Source organism: Zonotrichia albicollis, chromosome 3 (genome assembly GCF_047830755.1).
Source record: "Zonotrichia albicollis isolate bZonAlb1 chromosome 3, bZonAlb1.hap1, whole genome shotgun sequence".
In the NCBI taxonomy this organism is placed as follows: domain Eukaryota; kingdom Metazoa; phylum Chordata; class Aves; order Passeriformes; family Passerellidae; genus Zonotrichia; species Zonotrichia albicollis.
Genome location: NC_133821.1, coordinates 9,265,266 through 9,287,015, shown reverse-complemented (window position 1 = coordinate 9,287,015; position 21,750 = coordinate 9,265,266). Strand labels below are relative to the sequence as shown.

Here is a 21,750-nt window from a genome sequence, read left to right as displayed (position 1 = left end):
AATTGTATTAAAATGTGAATCAGTGACTGGTATTTCATGCAGTTTTGCAGATGGTCAGAGTGCCAGACTGGACTTTCTCTCTCTAACACTCATTGTATTAATGGAAATACATTTCTGAGAAATGAAGTCCATTCTCTTGATCTCTGTCTAGCTTACAGTTAGTGAATGTTATGCCACAGATGGTAAAGGTGATAAATAAAATGTTTTGTACAGACAGAATTTCAGTGATGCTCTGCTTGGACCTTGTGTTGAGGTTTGGAGTTTTGTTTTGAGCTGAAAGATGCATATTCTGACTTAATCTGCTGGCATTTATGGAGCTGCTGTATAATTGCAGTGGATTTTTTTAAGGGTTATATCTGAAATAGTCAATATGAAGCAGGAAGGGAATGTTCTTTGCCCAGGATGAGAAACAGGAGTGCATCTGAACACTGTTCTTGCTGCAGCTGGGGTCTGTGTGTGTAACTGAAGGGTGGGATTGCACAGGGTGGGTTCCACACATGCTGCTGTTAAAGCAGGCATTCTCACTGACATGCACTAGAATTAATCTGATTTCTTTGTTTGTTTGTTTCACTGAGTGCCATCAAAGCCAGGACCAAGCTCTTCCTCCTGCATTTCCTCCTCTGCCTGCTGCACAGTCAGTCTTGGATCAATTGAAAAGCAACCCAGATCCATGCTGTGTCTGTGACAGGGGTGTGAAGGATCTGCTGTGGAAAATGAGAATATAACTGAATATAACTGGGTTTCACAGCCTGCAGAATAAAGGCACTGAGGTCAGGGAAGAGCCTGCAGGTGCCTGCAGAGGCAGCAGGTGTGAGTGTGTGAGCAGCTGAGAGCTTGGGAATTCCTGAGGGAGCTGTGCTGTGAGGCAGCTCTTGGGACAGCACTGTCTCCTTTCCCTTCTCCTCTTGGGACAAGCACTGTCTCCTTTCCCTTCTCCTCAAACACATTTCTTCATTGTGGCTTTAAGGGTCATTAATGGATAATTGTGAAGAACAGCCACGTTAACAAGAGCTGGCTGGGGGTGTTAGATCAGCACAATTTATGTGGGCACTGACAAGAGTCTGTGCCAGCAAGAAGAGAAATCCTGGCTAATTATGGCAGTAGTTCTTTACAGGAATGGCACAATAACAGAACACAACCCAGCTTTTCATGGCAGCTTAGAAACCAGAAATGTAAGGTGCAGCTTTTTTGGTGGCCCTTTGCACAAGTGAGGACACATCCAGGACCATCAGATAAACCAGATTATATTCAGCTTCAGTATTTTAAAAGCTTAAACATTTGCTGGATTGATTTCTGGACTTTCTGGTGTCTCCAGAAAGCTTCTGGCAAACCAGCATTAGGTAGGCAGTGACTGTGAATAGCAGATAATGTTTTATCCCTTCCCCTTGTCATTGGTGTTCTTCTACATCTGGTTTCTGTGTGTGTCTCCCCTAAAATGTTGTCTCAGCACTAACAAAAGCAACGGATACATGGCTGCTTTCTGATTTGGGAAAGTGTGTGTATTTTCTGTGCTTTACTACCTGTGTGTCAGAGATTTCACCAGGAGCTGCTTGATGCAATGTCTGTACAAGCACAAAGGTTCAGCTCACACCACAATCAAGAAGTTGCTCAGGCATTTTCAAAACCAGGCAATTTTGCAAGTACAGTCACGACCATCAGAATAGAGAAGAGCTTGAAAAATTCAGTGTTTGTTTTAATCCCTGTGTTTCTCTCTGACTTTCTCCTTCTTACACTGCAAGGCCGTGCCTGGAGCTCCCAGAGCAGCTGTGGTAAATATCTGATGTCTGTCTGTCTGTCTGCTGCACCTCCATCTCCTGGATCGGGAGCATCCCAGGGTGCAAGGGCACAGATTATATTGCTAAAAGCTCCATAACAAACAGAGGTTTGAGGGGTTTGCTCACAGCTGAGCAGTTATACCTAGTAACCCTCGGTTTCCTCTGCCTGTGGAGCTCATGCTACCCAGATATCTCTGTCACTTCCCATGGACTGTGTTTTGGTACATAATCAAGGGGAAATTCCTCACTTTGGTTAAGTAGGGGGGGTTTGTTACCAAGTTTGAATGTTGCTTTTTGTTGAAATGTTTATTTATTTCTGATGTTCATCCTGCAGGTAGGTAAAGCTGGATATTGGCAGATGGGTGCCTCCTTTGCACACCCAAATCCTGGTGTGTGAGCACAACACACAAAGTGCACAGACCTTTGCCCAAAGCAAAATGTGCTCTTTAACAGGGAGGCTGGCTAAAAACGGTGCCAGAAGAAAGGAAAAGTGTTCATGTTGCACAAACTAAGAAATTTAGCACGAGGATGCTTGGTAGTGTTTTCCAAGACTGGTTTTAAGGGAATTTTTAATCCAATCTTAACCTGCTTTCAGTAGTTACAAACCTCACTGAAGTAACTAGGCCAACATCCCCAGCAACAAAATGTGTTTGTGCTGCAAAGTTACACGCAATGTAGTACAAATTGCCAATTTTCTGTGAGTTGCTTTATCTGATTTGTCTGTCAGTGGGAGCACAGAACCAGTGAGCTGCATGGATCAAAGGGGCAGGAAAATGAAGTGCATCAGGAGGAGGGATAAGGAACTGTGCAAAATTAAGTTGCTTTCTTATTTCACTTTGCATTTCATCTTATTTCACTTTACATTTCACCTTCTTTGCTGCTACAAACTGTCACCTTCTGCTTCCTCAGCTACTATTTTAGGTTCATTTTGCATGTCAAGATGGTGCACAGTGGCACCCATTTCCTGAGCATCCTCTGCCCCACACGTGTCCCTAACACCCTTCGTGTCAGTGCCCATGCCACAGCTTCACAGCCCACTGCTGCCACAGTGACAGAGGCTGCAAGGAGAACATAAACAACATTCATTTCTGCATCATTTCATTGCTGCACATCGGCATGAGAAGGTGGCAGAGGTTCCCTTGCACACATTTCAATCAAATCCAGCCAGTTGTTAGCTAATGGTGTTTCCTGCCTGCATTGTGACTCAATTAGAAGGGATTTATCAATCTGCATGGAAGTAGCATGAGGACACAGTGCTCAGACATATTGTTCTGCTTCTTCACCCATTACCAAGGAAGTGACTCAATAATTGTGTTCAGTTTAAGAAAATGCTTTGGGAGGAAACGTTTTGTAACAAATATTCAGAGTACTACCTCGGTTTCTAAGCTATTTCATCTTTACATTTTAAATGAGAAGCTTTATTTTGTGTTATTGTCTGTTTGTATTTCTTTTTAAAGGTTTCCATCTTCAGTTTCATTCAAAACAAACGTGACACCTAAGCCCAAGCACAGGTGACCTCAGTGAGCTCACATGCAGTTGTTCCATGGCTGGCTGTCACCTGTGTGTCCCCTGTGTGTGACAGGGGTGCCACTGCAGCTCTGGCTGCTGGACAGTGCAGACACAAAGCTGTCCAGAATACAGGATAAAGTATAAATTATAATGATGTGGGAAGTCAAGACCTTGGTGGCACCAGCCTTGTCATGACAGAGCTGTGATTTAACTTCTGCAAGCAGAACCAAGTTCAGTGATAGACTCATGCAATTGTTACCCTGTGGAGCAGTAAATCACTTATTGCTGAAGTAACACTGGTTTTAGAGTGAAACAAGACAGCTACCACAATAATTTAGCTCAACAGAGAAGGGAGCAAGCTGCAGCCACTTGCCAATGGCAGGGCAGGGCTGTTTGAGGACTGCACTCAGCAACAACCAAAGTCTCCCATTTTTTGGAACAAACTTGTGTCTTTTTGGTTGCTGCTGGATTACCTTCAGGACTTGTCTGCTCCAGACCTTAGATCTCTCCAAGATTTGTGTTCAGGGTGCTCACAGTGGTGTGGGATGCAGCGAGTCAGCTCACCGGAAGCTTTGGGACAATGTGACAATTCTGGAGCTCACCAGGGCCTTTGGGACAATGTGACAATCCCAGAGCACTCCAGGGCCTTTGGGACAGTGCTGCTGCTCCTTGAGCTGCCAAAGCCAAGGTTCCAGAGTTAAAGAGCAGTTTGGGATGCAGGTGGGAGCAGTGGGAGCAGCTCCATGGGCACCACGTCCCAAATCTCCTGCCAGACTGACTGCAGGGCCGTGGGCTGGAGCAGCACCCTCCTGTGAGCACCTGGGGCTGTGCTGGGGCCTTTCCATGCAAACTGCCCTGAGCCCATGGATCAGCACGATCCCAGTCCAGGGCAGGGTGTCTCTTCCAGCACACACTCCAGGGGCATGGCTGATGCTCATCTTTCCCTCCAGACACACTTCCTTTCCTCTCCCAGAAAGCAGTGGCCCTTCTTGCATCCTGCATAAGCTGCACCTTCAACTAAAGCTGGATCTCTCCCTCAAGCACAGCTGGAACACTGGAATACTGCTCTTGTAGCATGGAGTGACAGGTTGTGATAAATAGACTGTTTCTCTGACTAATGTGTACCTAGTCAAATATTAATGAGCCGGCACACAGAGCATGAAGTAATCTTTTGTTTTTCATTAAGTGCATAGATTAAAGAGATGTTGCTTTACTGTACTGCACAGAATTATGTCATTTCAGCTTAGAGTAACTGTTAATCACCTCAAATTGAAATGATCCTTGGTTTTGTTTTAAAGAGCATAGAAGAACAAGAAGTAGAGGAAAAACAGAAGTAGAAATGGAATATGAGACTATAGTGAAAGTGAGTGAAAAATTCCCCTTTTTATCCAGTAATGCTGATGTTGTTTTCATTTTACATGTCAAAACCGAGTCAGGACCATCCACAATTAACTGCCTGGTGGTTTTTCTGAAGCCTTTGAGCAATCCCAGCCCTGATTTTTACCTGCTAGCTGCATAACACGAGCTGCCCCTGACCATGACATCCCTTGAGACCGATTTGTGCCTTCTCGGGTCATCCCCACCCCATCATCTCCCCCTGCCTGTTTGATGGATTGCTGCTTCTGCCCCTCAGTGCAGCCAGCAGGGGCTGTGTGTAACAGCATGAGCATCCCAGCTTTCCTCCACAGCCCTGGGCTCATGGCAATGTGCTCTGTTCTCTGCTCACAGTAGCTGCAGTACTGTCAGATCACAGCACCAGGCACTGTGCAGTCTCTCTGAAGAGGTAAAGGACATTGATTGATTGATTCATTGATTGATTGGTTGACGTGGGGTAGGAATTGAGAGCATTTGGGTGTGGAAGTGGGAGGTGGGGAAAGGTGTTGAAGTAGGAATTCTGGCTGCCTCTGAAGATGAAGCTGACCAAGTAGATAAACTAGGGATTTGTCATCTGGGACACCAGAGTATGGGATAAAGATGGGATTAACCAGGGCATCACAGCAGGAGGAAGAACAGGGGGACAAGGAGAAAGAACTGATGAATGGGGATCCATAAAACAGGATTAGTGAAGCCTAAAGGGGAAGGCTCAAAGGTAAGAGGGTGAATTTTTCAGGCAGGAGGAAGAGAGCAGAAGACAATTGAGGAAAAGCAGGCAAAGCCTGGAAGAAATATGGAAGTAGGTGAAAGTAAGGGGGTTTTCTTCATTGCTTTATGGAAGGGCTTATGATGATAAGATGGGGATGGAATGAAGCATTATTTCAGGCATGTTCATCAGGAAACATGATTATGTGTAAGCAAACTTCCTGCAAACACAGCCATGCCAGGAGGGCTGTGGGTAGCAATCAGCCACAACTTTGACACAACTAAATCAGGGAGTCCTGCTTGCTTTGTATTTTTATTTACTGTTTCACTCCTACTGCTTTCTCCTGGGTTGCTTTGATATGCTTTGCTTGTTTGGAGGGAACTGCCATGGCTCTCAGTGAGGGCTGTGTTTGTTCTCTCAGCCTGGCTGGGGGAGTTGTTTGGGGTTTTAAATACTGACCAAATCTCTGTTTATGGACACACACTGGCAAGGAGGAGGGAACCAGCTCTGGGTGTTTGATTGTGGGAGCATGGATGGCAGCAGAATAAGAGATAGTGCTGAAGGCAGTCTCAGCCCTGAGGAGTTCAGCTGCACTAATTAGCAAGGATCAGAAACAGCCTGCCCCTAACGGGCCCAGGTACATCCAGTGAGTGTGAGAAGGGTGGGCTGGCTGGGTGGGACACAGCTGGGGTCAGCTGGCAGTGCTGTGGTGAGGAGCTGCCCATGGGGATTCACAAAGGAGGCAGGAAAGTTTCACAGTAAGACAACAACAACAACAACATTGGATCTGTGCCCTGCACAACACAGAGTCCTGGGCTTTGCAGAACGGCAAGCGCTAAGTTTGGTTTGTGAAGTGACTAAATTTGGTTTGTCTGGCTTTTCTTTCTGCAAGTAACCTGCTCTGCTCACCCAGACCCCACCATATTCCTCATGTGTTAATTCACATTGTTGTTTATTTAAAGGTTTTTACTGTTGCATAAGAAGTGAACATTTTTCTCCAATGCTGGTTAAAGATAACAGAATTTGAAGCATTTTTTAGTTCTCCTATTGTGGCAGGGTTAGAGATTAAAACTGTGAGGTGGGGCCCTGATTTCAGAAGTGCTGTTTTCCTCTTGGACACAGGCGAGGGAACTAAATGTGGATTTCCTGAGCACAGTGGTTGTGACAAAAGAAAGCAGAGCCCATAATGAATATGTTGGCACCTCCACAGTATTCAAAGGAGTGACTTACTGAAGATGGCAAGATTAAACTGGCAATTGCTCACCAGGGGACTGGGATTTCTTTGTTGTTTGTGTTTAAGTGACAGGAGAATATTGATTTCTGCTCCTGAGGGATGTGCTGTCTTCCCTTCCTGAAAAGCAGGAGGAGGGGAATAGAGATGAGCTGCCTTGAAACAGCTCCCTGAACGTTTGAAAAAAACAGAGGAACTTGTTTTAACTCTGCTCTTGTCATGCATCACTTACATATTAAATAATAAGAGGCCAGCCTCATCTCACCTGCCTGGGTCAAGTGAGGATATCTTGGGAGGATGCTGGGAACCCAGCACAGTTGCTGGGCTCCAGCACAGCTAAAAGGAAATCAGACCCCAGGAAAAAAACCTCCTCTAGTGAAAGTAACTCCTCCTTACACCACTGGAGTTACTCCTTCGTTCCTTCATGCTGCTCTCAGCACTTGGCCCCAGAGGCTGTGTCCAGGACCAGGAGAAGCTGTGCAGGGTGGCAATGTCACTCAGGGCACCTGGAAACAAAGGGGATTGGCACTGAGCACTCAGGGAGCTCCAGCACACCAAAGCCAATGGGAGAATGATGGGAAGAAACATTTTTATCCACCCCTTTCTGTTCTAACTCCACTGTTACACACACAGGACAGGGCATTTGGGATGCTGTGAAGCACCAGGGTAAGGGAGGGAAGGCAGGGCAGAAGAAGAGAGTAAATGTTTCCTGCAGGCCAGAGGGGAATATCTCAGCTCCTGCTCTGGTGGAGTAAAGCCCTGGCTTTGGGCTGAACAAAACTGGTCGCCTCAGAGAATATTTCTGTGCAGGGGAGGCTCAGAATCCTCCTCAGGCATGCTAATAGCTATGCAGAAATCTAGAGAAATTACCTAAATTACAGCTTCATTCAGGAGCTGTTTGAACCCTCTAGTGACTAAATGTTAGCCAGCCACAGGAGGAACTCCCAGTTCACCATTTTTTGTCAGCAATAGATAAATTTTTGAAACAGAAAGAAAAGAATGTAGACTTATGAGTCTGGTCTGATCCTGCAGCCTTTTTTAATTCTATTGCACTGAGCTTTTTCTTTTTGCTGAATAGGAATGGCTTTTAGGAAGTCTAAAAAGCAGAACCTAGAAAGTACTGCTGCACTTTTCTCAATCTCTAAGCTGTGTTTCAAATGGACACTTAAGTGCATGAGGGAGTTTTTCAGTGAGGCTTCAGCCATACGTAGGTGCTGTCTAGGATCAAGCTGTGCTTTTCCCTAAAGCTGGAATTCTGTCCTTTGGTAGCTGCTGCACACATGCAGAATTCTGCACAACTTCAGCCTCCAGCCTCAGCTGCTGCATGGCCTGTGGGGATGGGATGGCCCTGCCCTGTGCTGCCTCTTCTCCTACAGCTTTATTTTCATCAGGAGGTGTTCATGCCTGAGTAAAACATATGGTGTGGAGCTTACAGGGCACATTATTTCACAGCCTGCTGATAGTGAAGGTTAGCATTGCTAGAAGCAGCTTGCAGTCACTCCTCTGTGCTCCTCCTTGGGATAATTCCCATTAGTGAGGGCAGAGGTGCCTGTTGGGATCAGGTTTGTTCTGCAGGGTGCTGTATAGGTCTGTGAGATCTCACTGTAGTATTTCTGCTCTCAAAATGCTCCTTTCTGCTGAAAATTTTGCAGGTTCAGTTTCCAGAGCAGAGGTCAAGTTTCAGAAATTGGTGTTTCTGATGGGATTGAGTTGCAGCAATTCAATGCTTCCCTGTCCTTTCAGTAATGCACTTGACACCAATGCAGCCCGGGAGCTGCAGGAGCTGCTGGCAGTGATCCCTCACTGTCAGTCTGTCTGTCTGTCTGTCAGGGGATCCTGGAACTCCAAGCAGGGGCTGGTGCTCTCCATGCCATGAGGGAATCAGTTCTGCAGTGACTTCTCCCAGTGCCATGGCAGTGTTCCCTCCCCCTCTTGGCCTGGAGTACCCTTCATTCCCATTTGTATTCAGACAGGCACTACTGCAGCTCCCACTTGAAAATACTAATTGGTTGAAAATGAATTCCAATTTTTAAAGTACTGCTTAGCTTTTTTACTTTTGAAGTGATCTCTTTTTCTAAGACTGGAGTTAATTTCTTGTAAGATCAGCTGCGATGTAATGGTTGCAGCTCTTAAGCAGATTCAGTTCAGGGACACAAACCATGTTTGAGGGTTTACACGGGCAGGGTCCTCTCTGTTGGCTCCTGCAGGGATTGGTTTAATGTGGAAAAGCAGTGAGCCTGCTCACAGCCCCACATCCCTCCTGGCAAGAGGTGTCTCTTGTCCCACCCAGTCACCAGCAGAGAGGGCATACTGGCAGTATGGATGTTGCCTGCTCAAAGTTGAAATATTCTGTGCCCTCCTGAAATCCTTTTGGACAAGTTTTCTGGGCAAGTAAGTAAAGCTTCACCACCAGACATCTGTGAGAGTGCCCACAGAGTGCTTTTGTGTTCAGTTCTGCCATTGCCCAGAGACCCTGAGCAGGTCCCTCTCCACCCTGTGCTGGAGATCACAAAAACAATACAGAATCTTGATAAATATCTCACCAAAGGTCTCTTTGTACCTGTCCTCCCTGAACAAACTGCATCTTTTGTATGAATATTTCAGTAACATGATGTTTTTTCCCCAACAAAACCCATGCTTATGACAGTGGAGTAATTATGTTGATGTATTTAAAATATTCAGATGCCTTCCCTTTTTTATGTGTGTGGCTGTGCATCCATAAGCACACAGACCTGTCACAAGGGGATTGACTCAGCACTCACCCTTGTTTCCTCCCTGTAGCTCATTAATAGTAGCAGGAGGATGCTCTGCCTTTCCTTATTTGAAAGTGCAATAACCACGGAGTGCAGGAGCCAGGGAGCTGCAGGTGGGGCAGGCAGAGCTGACAGGGTGAGCTGCAGTGGCTGCTCTGATTTAAAGAACTTTCTCGCCCTGCTTTTATTCTAATTCCTGTGGCAGGAAGATGGCATTCCCTGGATCTGTGGAGCAGCTCTCTGGCCCCTCTGCAGTGCAAGCACAGGGGATTTGGGCAGACAGTGCAGCCATTCCTTGGCAGGTGTTTTCCAAAGCCCCGTGCTGGTCAGTGCTGCTGTGCAGTGCCTGCCGTGCCTGTGACAGGGGCCAGCAGGAGCCAGCCCACAGGAATGGCACAAGTGCCAAAGGGCAGCTTCAGTCTCTCTGGGAAGCCAAGGAGGAGCAGGCAAGGGGAGCTCAGCTGTCCTTATATCTGCTCTGCAGAGACAGCCAGACTTAAAAGCGTGGGTTGGAGGCTTCTTGGAGAGCCTCGAGCCATAACAGCAGGAGAAATGAAATTGATGTCTTCTCCTGGTTATGGACCAGGTATTCCTCTGCAAACAGCCTCCCCCTGCCTTCTGAATGAGTGACTTCACCCTCTAAATCCCCCATCCATTGGGTTTGTCACTGCCCTGTGCAGAATGTCCTGGAGCAGCTCTCCTGCTCTGAGTGCTGCTGCCTTTCCTTTGCCTCAGTCCTGGGAACAGCCATGGCAGCACTGGGAAAATGGGCTGGGAAAGCAATGGGGAAATGGCTGGGAAATGGGCAGGGACAGCAATGGGAGCTGTGCAGGGCAATGGGAACTGTGCAGGGGAATGGGAACTGTGCAGGGCAATGGGAACTGCAGGGCAATGGGAGCTGTGCAGGGCAATGGGAACTGTGCAGGGCAGTGGGAACTGTGCATGGAAGGCAATGGGAACTGTGCAGGGCAGTGGGAACTGTGCAGGGCAATGGGAGCTGTGCAGGGCAATGGGAACTGTGCAGGGCAGTGGGAACTGTGCAGGGCAATGGGAGCTGTGCAGGGCAATGGGAACTGTGCAGGGCAATGGGAGCTGTGCAGGGCAATGGGAACTGTGCAGGGCAGTGGGAGCTGTGCAGGGCAATGGGAACTGTGCAGGGCAATGGGAGCTGTGCATGGAAGGCAATGGGAACTGTGCAGGGCAGTGGGAGCTGTGCAGGGCAATGGGAGCTGAGCAGGGCAATGGGAGCTGTGCAGGGCAATGGGAGCTGTGCAGGGCAATGGGAACTGTGCAGGGCAATGGGAACTGTGCAGGGCAAGCAATGGGAGCTGTGCAGGGCAAGCAATGGGAGCTGAGCAGGGCAATGGGAGCTGTGCAGGGCAATGGGAACTGTGCAGGGGAATGGGAACTGTGCAAGGCAGTGGGAGCTGTGCAGGGCAGTGGGAGCTGTGCAGGACAATGGGAGCTGTGCAGGGCAAGCAGTGGGAACTGTGCAGGGCAATGGGAGCTGTGCATGGAAGGCAATGGGAGCTGTGCAGGGCAGTGGGAGCTGTGCAGGGCAAGCAGTGGGAACTGTGCAGGGCAATGGGAACTGTGCATGGAAGGCAATGGGAGCTGTGCAGGGCAGTGGGAGCTGTGCAGGGCAGTGGGAACTGTGCAGGGCAATGGGAGCTGTGCATGGAAGGCAATGGGAGCTGTGCAGGGCAATGGGAGCTGTGCAGGGCAATGGGAACTGTGCAGGGCAGTGGGAGCTGTGCAGGGCAATGGGAGCTGTGCAGGGCAATGGGAACTGTGCAGGGCAATGGGAGCTGTGCAGGGCAGTGGGAGCTGTGCAGGGCAATGGGAACTGTGCAGGGCAATGGGAGCTGTGCAGGACAATGGGAGCTGTGCAGGGCAGTGGGAACTGTGCAGGACAAGCAGCCCTGCAGCCTCAGCCCAGGTTCTCACCCCATGCCCTGCACAGCCCCTGGCAGCCTGTGGCAGGAGGGAGCTGTAACTCAGCAATCTGAGTTCTCCTGTGGATTCTGTGCCCCCATTCTCTCTCCTGCTCTATCCAAAGGGCTGAGGAAATCTTTTTTGTTAGCCAAGACAGCTTGGCGCTTCAGCTTAATTTTCATTGTGTAATTTTAAGCACAGATCGTGCCAACAGCGCTGCAATTAATAGATAGCCTAAAGACTTATTATTTCAAACTAATTGATATGTAAGAAAGTTTAAATAACATAAGTGATAAGAATTTTTTAGAAATAACTTCTGTAACTAATTCAGAATAATCTTTTTACTGTTATTTAGAGTAGTAGAAGACTTTATTATTCACTCACCATCACTAAATCTAATGTCTGTCTGTATTTCTCTAATACTAAATGGATTTCCCTGAGATGGGGAAGAGATGACATTTTATGGTTGTTGTTTTAAAAGGTGTATTTGCAAGTTAATGATCTCTTTCATTTCTGATACTTTCTACTATGATTTGAAATAAATACTCCCCAAGTTCCAGATGAATTTCTGTTGCAGAGATGTGCACTCTGCACATTTTTAGAATAGGGCTCTAAAGTGAGAAACACGTGTTTTTAAAGTACCCTTTTGCTTCTTCAAATCACTTGATCACTTATGAAAGGCCTTTATTTTTCTAGTGTTCATTAAACTTATCTTCAGCTAGATTGTGATCAGAATTGGCATCAGAGAATACACTGTAAAGCTGTAAGACCTCTCAAGAACTTTTTAATGCTTTTGGAAGATGTCAAGTACCAAAATAATAATAAAACACTGATAGAGCATTAAAAAGATAAGTTCTTGTAATGGAAAGAGGTTTTGTTCTACTGCCAGTGGTTTTTTTCGTTAAATAAGGTTTTGCATGGTGCAAAACCTTTCCAAGAGAGAAGCTACCAATAGTGATACACATAAATGAAATCAGATTAAAAACAAAGTGGAGCTCCAGGGGGATCATGTTAGGCATTTCGATGGCATGCCTCTCAGTGGAAAAAAAAGCAAAGGGCTTAGTGAAGTTCCACGAGCTTCATGTGAGCTCAGGCTTGACCCTGTGGTGAACTGAGCTTTGATGAACTGTGTTAGCGCAGGAGGAGAGGGGCAGGAGCAGCTCACAGTGAGGAGCTCACAGTTCCTGCAGGGCTGTGGGAGGCCCACAGTGCCCTTCCTGTGCCACTGAGCTCGGGGGGCACCAGGGGAGCTGATCCTCAGCGGATTGAATTGGCTGTCCCTCTGCTCCTGCCCCTGCTGGCTCCTGAGGGATTGGTGTGTCCCTTTGGCTGGCAGCAGCAGGGCTGCCCAGAGCCCAGTGGCAGTCTCTGTAACACAGAGATGTGTTCAAGAGCTCTTCCAGAGCCAGGGGAAGTGTGCCACAGCACAGCCTCACAGGCCCTGGGCACATTTCTGTCACAGCTCCTCCCTGCACCAGGCTAGGAGGCTGCAGCACCAGCAGGGTGGCAGTTCCTCACCCAGAACCAGCATCAGGAGGCAGAAACCCCCTCAGCAGCAGCTTGCCTTCCCCAGGGAGCTCAGTGCTGCAGGGACACCCAGAGGGCGTACAGAGAGAGCAGAGTCTGCAGGTGAGCAAGGCAGCTGACCTTCTCTGTGGGAGCTTGTTATCTCTTGGCTGTTGGATTTTAAGCAGCAGTCTGGACCCTTTTCCCAGACTCCTTCACCCTTTGCAGTTTGCTTAAATTGAAAAGGAAATGATGTTCAGGGAAAGCCCTGAGCCACTGACACACAGCTTTGCACCTCTCCTTTGTGAGGCAGGTTAGAATTACCCCAGCTCCCTGCTGGGTCAGGAGCAAGCATCTCATGCCCTTTGGTGCCAGCAGTTCCTTCCCTTCATCTGCTGTGTTTGCACCTGTACTTGTGTGGCTGCAGCTCCAAACCCCATTAAAGCCAATCCCTGCCCTGCAGGCTGGAGTGAGCTTTGGGTATGTGCTGTGCCAGGCAGGAGTTCAGGCTGCCCTGGGCAGCTTTGTCCTGTTGATCTGCCTTGATGAGATTACTTTCTTTGTCAATTTTTGCATTGTGGGATGCTTGCTGGACATCACTGACATAAAGTTTTCTGCATGGATCATTTAAACTTGATGGGTAATTAGAGAGTTGCCTAAGCTTGCAGCAGTCAGTGTTAATATGAACTTTGGAGAGAATGTTTAAATGAAAAACAACTGAACTGAAATATTAATCCCTTGAACTTAATCATGAGGATAGCTCAGTGAGCCTCCTAGTGCACAGTACTGCTTAATCCAGGAACAGCAGCACAGACAGCAAGAGGAGGGTTTTTCCCTTTAAAGCTCATTGTAGTATAAGGAAGAAAAACCTTCAGGCTATTTTTAATTAGGCTGAACCACTGGACAGTGTTGCTCTTACATTAAGCTCTGAAGTTCTTAATAGTTGCAGTTAAAATTCCACACTAATTTTGCTTCTCAAGTGAAAAAAGCCCAGTGTGTTGTGTAATACAGCATGAGATGATGAGCAGTGTGGGTATGTGGATGAACTCAGGGTGGAAGTGGAGGGATGTGAAGATAATCACAGAATATACACACAGAGCAGCCTCAGTGCCCAGCAGCAATGATACATCTCCAGTTGATGGCCATTAGGTAATCATGAACATATTCATCAGCACATGGGTTTGAACCTGGGCCCAGCTTTTTGTCACTGTTAAACCCAGCCTCAGAACTTTCCTGGCACTTGGGAGTGCAAAGGCCAAAGCACTGAGCCATCCTTTCTGGGGGATGGAGGAGGAGGGACAGTGGCTCTGTCTGCGCTGCTGACTTGTGCCAGGTTCTGAGTGGGTGTTTTCATTGGCCTGCTATGTCCAGTGGGTCTGTCACTGACTTGGCTCATTATCTGGGGAGAGTCAGTGCAAAAGTCTCTGCTAATAGTGAAGAGGAAGCCAGATTCATGTTGTTGATGAGTTAGGAAATATTTTGGAATAGCCTTCGCTGTTACAGGGGATTATAGAGCTGCAACTGCTTGAGAAGGTTTTCAAAGCAACTTTGAAGGCTTTGATCTTTATTCAGAGTGTGCTTGCTTTCCAGTCTAGAAACATCCATTTTTAACAAGATATTAGGAGAAGGACTGAGTGCTCAGTAATTTTCCAAGCAGACCTTTCAGTGGGGCTGCATCTTGCAAAGCCCCCTGGCATGGAGAGCAAGGTGCATTCAAAGTGCAGCAGAGGCTGTATCAGTGTGATTATTTCTGAGCCAATGGTGGCTGTTTATGAACCTGCACACAGCTCCCTGAGCATGGCGAGGGCCATGGGTGGCAGTGAGTGTGTGCCCTCAGAAGGTGCTGTGTGCAGGGGCACAGCCCTCAGTGTGTGCTGCAGCTCCTGCTCTCAGAGCAGCCTGGAGAGCCAGGGCAGGTATGGCAGCAAAAGGAGCTGCCAGACTCAGTCACAGCCTGAGCTGTTCCCTTGGCTTCCAGGAGCACAGGGATGCCCTGGAGAGAGACACAAAGGGATTATTTATCTCCTTTTCATTGTCCTGTTGGAGGAGCAGGCTCAGAGGGAATTTTCTGTGGCACTCATCTGTTAGAGATGTCCTGCCAAGAGCCAGACACAGACAACTCTGTCATTGCTGTTAGCAAGGTGGATATGAGAGACTGGGAAGTGCTTTGTTAACCTGAACCCAGGGTTCAGTCTAGGTGAGCATCCAAAAGCTCTGCTGTGGGTTCCACCACCTTTTTCCAGATCTGAGCTCCAGCAGCTCCTCAGCCCTCACACAGGAGGCCTTAAGCCCCTGAAACTTTCTTTTGTTGTCTCTGCTCTTTCCAGAATTGCCAGAATCTCTCACTTAGGGGGACACCACCACTCTCAGGCCAAGCACAGTGAATATTGAGTGCCCTGCAGGTTCCATGGCTGCTGGGGACACCCTGCTCTGTAGCCATGCTGCTGCTGAGTCCTGTGTCCTCTGCTTGCTCTGCCCGGGGTTTGGAATATTTCTGGGATATATTGTTGCTGTTGTAACCTCAACATGTCATTTAAAATGAGTTTCCAAGGGACTGTCATGACCACTTGAGATGAGGATTACAATAGTGCCGCTCTTGGAAGGCCTGTGCTGTTTGCAGGCTGCCTTGGAGGCACCGGGGAAGTGGAAAAACATCATTTATTAGAAGGTAATGGCTGCTCTGATCTTTTTTGCTGTTTGTTTGTCTTGCAGTATCCAAAATATGGAGAGCACTTTAAAAAAGGACCAGCTAAGACACTGTCTTTGAGCTTTGTACTCGAGTTATTTACCCTGGATCCACCCCACTAAACTAAGGGCAGTATCTGCTGATAGATGAGGGGAGCTTCTCTGGATTTATTGCATTGAAACTGAGCAGATTCCCTTTGCTTACAGTGAAGACAGCTTACTGTAGTGGTGATGAAAAAGAACAGAATCTCAGAATCTACCCTTAAAATGCCCATAGAAAGGGGATTTTCTCCTGTTCATTCTAGCTCAAATTATTTTTATTCATATGCATTATGAGGTGCATAGGTCATGCTTTTGTAGTGTTGTCTAAGAGCCACTTGACAGCTTAAGAAAGCATTTTGTCCTCAAAAGCAAACTGTTACATTAAGTAATCATCAGAAAGAGGAGTAATTCCAAGTATGTAGCTTGCAAGGCACAGAGCAGGGCTGTGCATGAGAATAAACTGCCAGGCTTTTGAAGAAACAGGAAATTAGTTACTGTGAAGAAAATCCTCCCACAGAACTCAGTGCAAGCTAGTTCTTGAAATAATTTCTTTAAAGAAAATGCAAGAGATCTGAAATTGCTGCTAATAATACAATTTCCAGTAGGAAAAGATCTCCAGTTTTGCTGTAGGACCTTCTCTAACCCAGCAGGTCTCAGCAGAGATACCATACAGGTGAACATGTGTTCAATATGTGTATAACCTGGGCAGCACTGATGGTAACTCCTGGATTAGTAACTCATGGATTGTCTAGGGAGGGCAGTAAGAGAGCTGGGAATGTTATTGAGATGAGGATTAGTGCAATTCCTAGGAAATATAGGCTTGGAAATTGGTCGAAGAAGCTTAAGGTCATGGTCAGGTTCAGGGGGTAGTGCTTGGAGCAATAATGGTTTGCTAGAGGGGGATTTATTGATACCCATGACAGAAGTTTGGGTTGGATAATTAAAGAGAAAGTGAGCCAGATGCCCCGGACATTTATTTTTAATCAGTTATTGGAGCAAATGTGGGTTTACTACACAAAGGTGGATATGAGCTCCTTATAAACACTGAAATGCAGGAGCCAGGTGCCACTGGTTGAATGGAGGCTGCAGTTAACAGAGGCACAGATTGATGGGGGCCCAGGTGACAGTCTGGTGCCTTGGCACAGCACACATCAGAGGGACTCATTCACCTGGGGACTTGTGTGCCCTGGGGAGGCAGAGCCCATCCCCTTTGCCTCACAGAGAGCCCCTGAGCTGCAGCAGGGCAGGTGAGGGGGGCAGTGTGTGTGCAAGGGCAGATCACAGGGCACGTGTCACCCCTGCTGTCCCTGCTGGTGCTCTCTGTCCAGCACAGAGCTGGGCTGTGCAGCCTGGGGGCATGGGGGCCATGGGGGGCAGGCAGAGCTGGGGCTGGGACAGCAGCCTGGACACTGGGGGTGCTGAGGTCAGCCTGGTGTGGAGGACATGGGAGCATCTCCTTCGGGCAGGGAGGCAGAGGAGGATTTGGGAATTGGTGTGCCTGGTGTGTCTCATGGTCTGCCAAGTAACCACTGTTTGAAATGCAGAGATGTCCTTGTTTGAGGACAGGACTCATCAACAGGAGCTTTCCAGACAGCATGAAGGCATTTCCTGCTGCTCTTTACCTGGTGCCACCTCAGCTGCCAAGTGCCCTTAGGCTCCCCTTGCTGGTTCCACACTCCTGTCTACCTGACTAGTTTCAGCTCAGTTTAGCAGTGCTGTCCTTGAGCTGTATGAAGCCCAAATGTTAATTAACGTGGTTGGCACATCCCTTTATGCCCTTGCCTGGTGTCCCTGGGAGCAAAAGGAGCCTTCAGGTCTCCCTGCCCATGCAGAGGTAACTGCTTTCCCAGGAGAACCTGCTGCTGCCCCTGCTGCCTCAGGCCACTCTGGTGGGCAGGAGGGCTCCAGCCCCTGCTGCACAGGGACTGTGGCCTGCAGGCATGGGGACATCTGAGCTGTGCTTACTCCTTTGCCTTCCCAGCAGAAATCTGCTTAGTGGAGGGAATAACATGCTCCTTAATAAGGAACTCCTACTGTTTCCAATTAAACAAAAATTGCAGCCTATAAATCACTTGATCCCTGAGCTCTGTTCCTCAATTTCACTCTCCCTGTTACTGAGCCTCCATCTGCTTTTAACAGTTCTTGCTGCTCATGTGTCTTTTAATGCTGTATCCCTCCAGAATGGCTTTCTAATTAAGTAAGTTGTGCAAATGAAAAGCAGAGGAACAGCAGCCTTCCTGCTCTCTGTACCCTGTATCTGGGAGTCCTCCATGTGCTATTTTGGAAGCTAAATTGAGGTCGCTGACATTATGCATATTTGTTGTCTGATGCAGGCTTAAAAGCCCCAAATCCTCTATTTAAAAGTATCTTAAGGCACATGGGTCAAATATTTGCAGGAAGAAAAAGAAGTATTTGTGGCTTTAGCAGATTTAGAGAAGGAGGGAGGAGTGAGGAGGGGGCCCCAGTCCCAGCCCAGTGCTGCTGTTGCAATATGGCAACACTGAGCACTGGCAATATCAGTGGTGCTGCTGTGAGCACAATAAACATTTCCCATGGCACGTGATAAGGGAAACGGGAGCTGTGCTGAACAGAAATTCCCTGCAGAGGCTGCAGCCCCCCTGTGATTACAAATGGTGCAGTGGCCACTCACAGCCTGGTGTCAAAGTACATTCTGCTGGAATTGCACAGAAGAAACAAATGCACTTGAGTTCTCATCAGTAAAACAAAAAGCACAGGCACTGTCTGTGTGGAATTAAATAATATCCTGCACGTGGGCAGTGCCAGGGTAATTATGGATACAAATGAGCACCACATTTCAACTGTGAGTAAATGCAACAATCAAATACCATAAGAGTAAATTTTTCATATAGTATTGTGTTATTTCATATATTATTTGTGTCATTTTTCATATATTATTGTATCATTTCAAGGAGAAATAACACAACTTTAAAATGTCTCACATTTGAAATCTTAAAAATTGTGACAAAATCTTAGGCATAAAGAGTTTACTGTTGGAAATGTCAGAGATTGTTGGAGATACTGAACTATTTAGTCTTCAGAGTCTATTTTTACCTAAATTGTTGATCCAGGATATTTGAATAATTTTCTATTCATAATTCACTGCCTCATTGAGGGAAAAAAAGTAATCCGGAAAACAAAATAAGGTAAATTTAAAAGGAGATAGAACAGAAACACCAAACTCAAAAATCTGCCCTTAGAGAAAAATTCCCAGCAGAATAGAAAAACCCAAGACTCAAAAAAGTGACTTATTTGGAGTCATATTAAATCCTTGCAGTGGGAGAACTTCATCAAACCAAATATGGCCATAATTAATGTTTTTGTTTCCACAAAACTGTGTTTTGGTGGGTTTTTTTACCAAAATGTGTAATTGGTTGTATTTCCCACATAACTTTCTCAAAAGGTTTTTGGCCGAAGATTGATTCTGGAGATGCTTTTCCCGCAGTGCCCCTTGGGTTATTCCTGAGCTGCAAACACATTCAAGAAGGCGTGTGAGCTGTGTCCCAGGGTGTGGGATGAGGAGAGGGGCAAGCACAGGGCCCTTTCTGGGCAACAGCTGCAGCCGAGGATGCTGCAGGGCCCTTGGAGCTGGAGGGAGCTGGGCAGCTGGCTGGGCTCCAGGAGCTCTGCCCACCTGAGGGCCCTGCTCGTGCCCTGCCCCTCAGCCCAGGGCTGGGGGGTTGGGTTGGGGCTGGCCTCCAGGAGCTCTGTGCCCACCTGAGGGCCCTGCTCGGGCCCTGCCCCTCAGCCCAGGGCTATGGTGGTGGGTTGGGGCTGGGCTCCAGGAGCTCTGCCCACCTGAGGGCCCTGCTCGGGCCCTGCCCCTCAGCCCAGGGCTGCGGGCTTGGGTTGGAGGTGCAGGAGGTGCTGTTTGTCCAGGGCACATTCTGTGTAAAGCTGAGGGGAGCATCAGCTGCCATCTTTTAACTTGCACTGTTGGGGAAAAACATAAAAGGTAGGAGGTGGAAGCACACATTGAAGAGCTTCTGGCCACAGCCATCAAGAGGGACTCACAGATTCATCTCCTGTCCCCAATGACCCAGTTGCCAACACCTAATGATGGCTCTGCATGTTAAAGCTTTAACCCCCTGCCTGTCAGTAAGGTACAAGGGAGTGAGATCTACCTGAACAAGAAATAGTGTCCAGCTGTGGGACACTAAAGCCACATGGAGGTGACATTTGTGTTGTTTTTGTTGTGGGTTAAGGAGAGGACAGAGGATGCGTAAGAGGGCAGGCAGTGAGATAACAGAAGGAGGAAGGTTGTTACATGATAATGAGGACAGTGGTCCAGATAATGATGTGCCAGTCTCATTCTCCCGCCTTGTCTGACTCCAAAATCCTAACAGCAAGTGTAGGTCACCTTGTTCAGTAGCTGGGGAGCAGAGAAATTGGGGTAGGTGGACTTGTGATGGGAAGCAGCCAGGGGAACAGCAGGCTGAGCAGAAGGGCCCTGGGTGGATCTGGTGAGGAGCTGGTGGAGCACAGAGGTTTCACTCACACACTATAATGTGGCACCTTGTCTTGCCATCGGCCAGCCAAATGAGAGCTGTGTGTGGCTGGGGGCGCAGCTCTCCATTCACTGCCATGAACTGCAATGTCCCTGTAAAGCTACAGAGTGAATACAAGGACACTGAGGCTTTTAGGAGAAAAACAGCTGGATTTCTTAAGGCCAGCTGGTTTTAAGCAGGCAACTTGTTTCCTTAACCTTGTGTGGCAGCTCAGGGGCCAGAGAATGGATGGGATCTGAGGGGCCTGTCAGACACTGAGCAGGGGGAAGAGCTGACAGAGCCTTTGGAGTCAAAAACAAAACTAATTTCTACTGATGCAGTTTAATCAACCCTCCTTGTCTGCTGGCTGCTCCTTCTCAACTAACTTCAACCTTCTCATGATGAGATATCTCTGTAGACTGTCTCTGGAGACAGAAGGGTAGCTCCAGATCCATGTAATTTCTATTGAGCACTCATCTTAGAGGGGATTAGCCACTGGAGGTGCTTTAGGAGAATATTGGATGCCATTGTTACCTAACAACATGCTTATGGCTGCACTGGGTTCACATAACGTTCACTTTCTGAGGGATTTCAAATATTTCCTTTGCTTTTAAACCTAATTAAGCACATTGAGGTTCTGAAGGAAGTTGAGAGCCAGGAGCCTTTTCCCTGATTTATGATACTGCACACCTTCTGTACCTGGGGTGCCCAAAATTCACAAACGCCACGTGTGACAGGGAGGTGGGGGAATGCAGCAGCCCATCTCTGCCTTGGACACTCCTGTGGTGTTTTTAGCCTTGAACTGTAACCCCAAGCACCATGAAGGAAGAATTTGATCTTTTGCCCAGGATTTAATCTGTGGTTTCACAGTAATGCACAGTGAGCCACTGAGTGCCGAGCTGCCGACACTGCAGCAGTGTGGATGTGATCTCGTGGGGGCTGAGGAGCTCCCTGGGCAGCAGGAGTCACTGCTGGGGCTGTGCTGAGCAGGCAGAGAGGGAGCATCATCCCAGTTTTCTCCACCAGCCACCCCATGGCACTGTTCCTCTGATGCTGCCTGTACTTGTGGAAGTGTTTGCAAAATGGAGACAAAAGGAAGATCCCTTCAGAAAATTTGTATCTCTACATAAAGCCAGAAAATGAAGGGGTGCAGGAAAAGAAGAAGGGTGTTATGATAATGATTAGCTACCACAGTGACAACTCTATATTTCTAGCTGATAGAAATATGTATTTTAGACACAGGGTGTGTTTAATGGAACCATTTGTGCCTCAGAGTTGGTTTTATCTGAGGTGGGAAACAGAGGCCAGGACATCAGGAGAATTGCCAGAAAGAAGGCAGGAAAAGAGCTTTAGCAGGGAAACCAAAAGGAAAAAGAACAGATCTTAGATCTTGAGGAAGAAAAGCTTCAGAATTTGTCTAATTAAGGAATGTAGAACTAGACCGGGTGAGCTGAGGACATTGATTTGCACATCAGGAGAAAGGAGAAGAGGCCTCACAAAAATAAAGTCAGAGATGCAGGATGAAAACCAGGCCAGAAGCATGGGGAATGGGATTGGAAGGGCTCAGAGGGAGGGGCAGGGATAGAGGCACATGGTGTGTGTGGACAGGTGAAGAGTGGGAAGCCTGGGATTGCACCTAATGTTCAGGTGAAAATTTGCATTGCCTGTTAAGAGCTGTTGCAGTGGGGTGGAGGAGACCTGAAACTGCACAGGACAGACTCAGGCCTAG

The 21,750-nt window shown here is 47.7% G+C and overlaps 1 protein-coding gene across 3 annotated transcripts in view; it reads left to right on the top strand.

The window, feature by feature from the left end:
- The window catches only part of PLCB1 (phospholipase C beta 1), a 306,384-nt gene that overhangs the window by 248,784 nt on the left and 35,850 nt on the right, over window positions 1-21,750 (top strand). The window contains exon 32 of one of the 3 annotated variants that reach the window (XM_005486822.4): window positions 4,583-4,647. The exons of the other annotated variants lie outside the window; for them this stretch is intronic. Within the exon in view, the coding sequence (XP_005486879.2) occupies window positions 4,583-4,621 (39 nt within the window). The 3' untranslated portion in view covers window positions 4,622-4,647. The remainder of the gene's footprint in view (window positions 1-4,582; window positions 4,648-21,750) is intronic. 3 annotated transcript variants of the gene reach the window in all.